Source organism: Propithecus coquereli, unplaced genomic scaffold (genome assembly GCF_000956105.1).
Source record: "Propithecus coquereli isolate 6110/MARCELLA unplaced genomic scaffold, Pcoq_1.0 Scaffold291, whole genome shotgun sequence".
NCBI classification, from domain to species: Eukaryota; Metazoa; Chordata; class Mammalia; order Primates; family Indriidae; genus Propithecus; species Propithecus coquereli.
The window spans coordinates 1,733,096-1,738,748 of record NW_012148519.1 but is presented as its reverse complement, the minus strand read 5'-3'; the positions used below and the strand labels follow the sequence as shown (position 1 = coordinate 1,738,748).

The 5,653-nt window shown below is 36.5% G+C and overlaps 1 protein-coding gene across 1 annotated transcript in view; it reads right to left on the bottom strand.

The window, feature by feature from the left end:
• Nucleotides 1-5,653, bottom strand: part of ACACA (acetyl-CoA carboxylase alpha) — a 335,776-nt gene that overhangs the window by 205,839 nt on the left and 124,284 nt on the right. The window contains exons 8-9 of the mRNA XM_012648637.1: nucleotides 4,518-4,616; nucleotides 2,746-2,852 (exon numbers count right to left, since the gene is read on the bottom strand). Of these exons, the coding sequence (XP_012504091.1) occupies nucleotides 2,746-2,852; nucleotides 4,518-4,616 (206 nt within the window). The remainder of the gene's footprint in view (nucleotides 1-2,745; nucleotides 2,853-4,517; nucleotides 4,617-5,653) is intronic.

The window sequence follows — 5,653 nt, the reverse complement described above, 5'->3', positions numbered from 1 at the left end:
GAAGGATTGCTTGAGCCCAGGAGTGTGAGGTTGCTGTGAGCTAGGATGACGCCACGGCACTCACTCTAGCCAGGGCAACAGAGTGAGATTCTGTCTCAAAAAAAAAAAAAAAAAAGTTGAATATTGGCCATTTCATATGATTCAACCTAAGATAATCCCATACAGGTCAAAAACAAAATAAGTCTATGTTTATGTAAAATTATATATGCATTCATATATTCACATACGTAAATACAAAGAAATGAAGTATAGACTATATATCAGTGGTGATTTATAAAAGAAAGATGAACAGATACAAACTTTCACTTTTTACTACATATATTTCTGTATTGTTCGAATTTCTTCCTTATGGTATGCAGTTATCCATGTATTAATCAAAATTTTTTTTTAAAAGATTAGTTCACTTAATATAAGCTGATAGTATATCAGTATAGCTCCCAACCACATATAAGACTCATCAAATCAGAACTCTCAAGTATCTGCAAATTTTTTTTCTCTTAAGGTTTGATAAAAGATAAAAACAACAAGATCTAAAAATATTAACGAAATTCATCAGGAAACTAATTGTCAGCACATGCTCCAAATGTGCTTTTCACATTTACAGTACTATATAATGATCAGGTGATGATTCCAAAATTAATCATATAACCATCAAGTATACAGCTGGTTAAATCAAGATATATACTATATAGAATACTATGCAATTATTAGAAGGAATTAGGTAGGCTTTATAGGTAATAAATAGAAAATATCATTAATTTAATATAGTTTAACATATTCCATAATTTAATATAATCTAAACTATATTGTTAAGGCAGAAAGTAAACTGGGGAAAAGTTAACTAAACATTTAAAATAACCAAGTCATTTCTTTGTCAAAATATGCTAGTTTTGCTACATTATAAGAATTTCTTTAAAATGTGTCATTGGAAAAAGGCCATTTCAAATTTTAATTTGCATTAGTAGATTAGGGATGAAAATCTTACATTCATAGTCCGATCTCTTCTAAAGTTCCCTTAATTCTGTTCTTTTCTATGCTCATATCAACAGAATTAGTATGATGAACTCAATCACTGGGTGACAGGTAATCAAAGAAATAGATAGCACAAATATGGAAAAGGACTTATAAAAATAGGTAGCCCACAGGAAGAGAGTAAGAAGGTGAGCCTTTAAAAAATACATGAATACTCTAGCCAAAGATTGCCCATTAAAAATATTTTAGAAGAATTTTAATTCCATAGGGAAAATGCTTAAATATATAATATTAAGTAGAAAAAAGTACTAGGATTACAAAACAATATTTATACTAAAACCCTAATTTTATAGTTATTATAATTATAGAAATCGATTAATAAAGATTATTATATGAATCTATGAATCAAAAAAAAGCTGGAAAAAATACATGAATATGTTAATGGACATTATCTCTGGATGGTGGTTTATGGGTGGTTTTATCATCATCTCTGCCTTTCTACCAGAAAATTCTTTTTATAAATGTAACCAGGAAAAAAAAGACTTTTAGTTAATAAGCAAAATAGCTAGTTCCTTACAAAGGGCTTCTCCTCTTTTGTGAATTATAGCAAATAGAATAAAGCATTTTCAATTCAATTAGAAATATTAATTCTTCTTATTAAGGAGATTACATGATGCTTAACTTGAAATGCAAACAATATGGCAAAATTAGTTGAAGATTCTGCATTCCTCTTGAATTTATAACATACTAATAAAACTCAAGCAGTGTATTTTTCTAAAATAGCCTATTTTATCATCTACCTGGAGACATAACTGACACTACCAACTAGTTAAAAAGTGAAAAGGGAACAAACTGGAGAGAACTTTAAGAAAAGAAAAGTTAAAATGCTGAGGGAAGGATCACCTTTTGCCTAGTTGCATGTTTTTACATGGATGGACAATAATTAATGTAACACTTTCAGCCTATTTCAGCTCACTCCCCCACTCCTTCCCAAGGGAAAAAATAAATTATACAATTGGTCAATTTGGAAGGAGGAACAGAGCACACAAAGCTCGGCCTCTTCCCCTTTGGGATCAGCCCACTGCACAGAACATATGTTCTTCGTCAGCGCTTAGCCATACAGTAAGTCGAATGGTAGAAGTTCTCTCTCTGCAGAAGGAAGTCTGTGGTGATTGTTTCAATGTTGGTGTTCAGTTTACAAATCGGATTGCTGCTACACACTTAAGCCATTTTCACCAACACCTCTATTTGTAATAAAGCTACCTGCCTGGGCTTCTTGGTTCCGAACTCAAGCAGCGGAAAAGTGTGTTGTTTGCTGGCCCCCTCTCACATACCAACAGGGGGTACAGAGAGGGAGCATCAGCACATCCTCAAAACTCTAATTATCACCTAAGAAATGTTCTGTCTGGATAAGCAGCCTGCTTCAAAACGAATTTAAATTGTTTAAATTTAAAGTCACTTCCTGGCATGGCACAGTGGCTCACACCTGTAATCCCATCACTTTGGAAGGCTGAGGCGGGAGGATCACTTGAGGCCAGGATGGGCAACACAGTGACAACCTGACTCTACAAAAAATAAAAAATAAATGAAAATATAAATATAAAAAAAAATAAAGTCACTTCCTCACTCTATACTTTTTAAACTATACCTTCTGATCTTACAACCCTAAAGCCATTATGGATATATATCACGAACCAGGATCCAAATTCCCTACGTTCGTGACTATAATTGGTTGCTTGAAAGGCATCTCACTCCCAGGAGTTAATAACCTACCTTCAGCCCATCGTCCACATCTTTCACATAACCTTTTTCATATAGTTCCTGAGGAACATTTAAGATACGTTTTGAAAAATCATTTTCCTGCCAGTCCACACGAAGACCTGCAACAGACAACAGTGACTTAGAGCAGTGACAAGAGCTTCTGCTCGTGTTGACTTTCCACTCTATCTTCTTTAAAAGCCTATCATATTATCCAAAATTGAGAGTAGACAGAAGAAAGAAGGATGTTAACACCCTGCTTAGTCCTTTGGGTTAACAGGATTTAGCCGTAGTATGACCTGGCAACATGGGTTCTTATGCTGGAAAAAGCCAGGAGAGCTAACAGGGAGCAACTTATAAAAGTACAAGGACATAAAAGACCAAAAAAAAAAAAAAGCATGGCAGATTTCTCATAGCAACTCAGCAGGCAAAATGCCTTCGATTCGTGTGTTCAAGCCTGCTCTAGGGCCAGAGGTCTGGGAAATAATTCAATCTTTATGAGCCCTTGGAAATGGAAATGGTGGTTTTATTGGCCTCAGCAGAGTCATGATTCCCTGCTTCCTGAATGTCCCTGTACTTGGCCACAAGGGGAACACTATAGCCTCTCCATTCAAACAAGAACAAATTAAACCTTTTATTTTAAACTATTTGACCCAACCAGGTCTGGGGAGGATATTGCATCCCCCAGAGAGCCAGAGTAACAAGGGTTCAAATCTGTTCGGCCTCAAGACAATTGTCATTCTCATTTTAAAAGAGATTTTAGTATATGTCTGCTCCCGGTGTTTGAGTATTAAAAAAAAAAAAAAGGAGCCGGGCGCAGTGGCTCATGCCTGTAATCCTAGCTCTCTGGGAGGCCGAGGCGGGTGGATTGTTTGAGCTCAGGAGTTCGAAACCAGCCTGAGCAAGAGCGAGACCCCGTCTCTACTAAAAATAGAAAGAAATTAATTGGACAACTAAAAATATATAGAAAAAAACTAGCCGGGCATGGTGGCACATGCCTGTAGTCCCAGCTACTCGGGAGGCTGAGGCAGTAGGTTCGCTTGAGCCCAGGAGTTGCTGTGAGCTAGGATGACACCACGGCACTCTAGCCTGGGCAACACAGTGAGACTCTGTCTCAAAAAAAAAAAAAAAAAAAGGAAGTTCATATTGGTATCAGCTATAATAATGCACATAGCACGCTTTAAAGGATTTGTCAAGAAAAAATCATTTCTTGAAAATTTTCATCCTTCTGTGTGCCTGGAGGAAAGGCTGATAACTGACCTCATTCTCTCAATCAAGGGCAACTGAGGTCGAATGGTATTAAACAGGCAAAGCAAATCATCAACAGATTGTGGGCTGACATCAAGAAAACACTGGCAGGTGAGTATTTGAGTAAGTGGGTTTTACCTTCTTCTTAGTGATCCAGACTACCTCCCAGGCAGGTCCAAAAGCCGAATTCCACCAAGGAAGATCACCTCTGAGAAATATTCTGGTCTACCCAGAATAGATCTGAATCCACAGAACCATATGTATTTTCCCAGAGTTTCTCCAAATTAAGTCCCAAGATCACTCCAGATCACAGTTTAGCATCTGTACATCTGACACTAATTTATAACCCCAAGACATGGTAAAAATCACAGGTCTATTAATTATGCCAAGAGATACAAGGTACCGTTAATCAACCAAGATTCCATTTCTTGCCAAATATCCCAAAACATTTTAAACAAAATTAACCCCTAAGCCACGGTCCTGAATATCCTACTGAGCTTTTCTGCACTTCAAGATACAAACAAGAAATAACTTCTTACCACTACCGCTCCAGGGAAGAGTTGGGATACCAGCAGTTTGAGCCACTATAGAAGATGCAATCTTATCCCCCAAAGCCCACATGGCCTGGCTTGGAGGACCTAAAAACAAAATAGGAGAAGAACCCTGGCTGTAACATTTTGGCTTCATTTCTAGCATATTTATTCTATCTTGTATTATAATTATTAATGTATTTGTCTTGCCCCCCCATCACATGTCATGGCGATTATAAACTTGATCACAAGGACTTACTATGCTTTGACACATCTTTGTACCATTTGTAAAACCTAATGTAGCAAGCTTCTTGTGCACGAGAGCTCAATATATGTAAATATACGATGAATTAAATTCCTATGAGTATAACTAAAATTTTATCATCCTTCATGATACGACTTTACCACATTAACAAAGTCATCTTTTTTTAAATCAATATCCTGAAATAAGGACTGTGAAGTTTTGGGATTTAAGTCTAAAATATTATACCCTCCCTGGTCTTAGGGGAACCCAAAGAGGAGATCTATCTTTAATGAGGTTTGCAAAACATATTCTTCATTGTGGAAGGTCTCTAGAGACAGAGAGAGAAAAACACTTTGACCCATATAACCTCTATTTTTCTCTTGGCCATAAAGACGGCAGAAAAGTCAATGAATAGCTCTCTTCCATAGGAATATAACCTATATGCTTAAATGCTAAGGTGCTGATTCATAATTAAGGGCACACTGCCAGGGTATCCTAAGCATTCAATTATCTTCGCTATCTAAAAGCAGGTCCTTCCTCCACATGCTTTCCTAAGGTTAGTGGCAAAGCTGACATGAGATAAGCAGGCTGTAAGAAATAAAAAGGGGAGGAGAAAAAGAAATGGTTACTCTGAGAGTTGCTGATTGATTTTATAAAAAAAGAGAGCTTGGGCTTCATTCCAGAGATGCAGGGATGGTTCAACATACGCAAATCTATAAACATAATTCACCGCATAAACAGAAGCAAAAACAAAAACCACATGATTCTCTCAATAGATGCAGAAAAAGCATTTGACAATATTCAACACCCTTTTATGATAAGAATGCTTAACAAAATAGGCATAGATGGGGCTTACCTAAAAATGACACAAGCCATTTATGACAAACCTACAGCCAACATC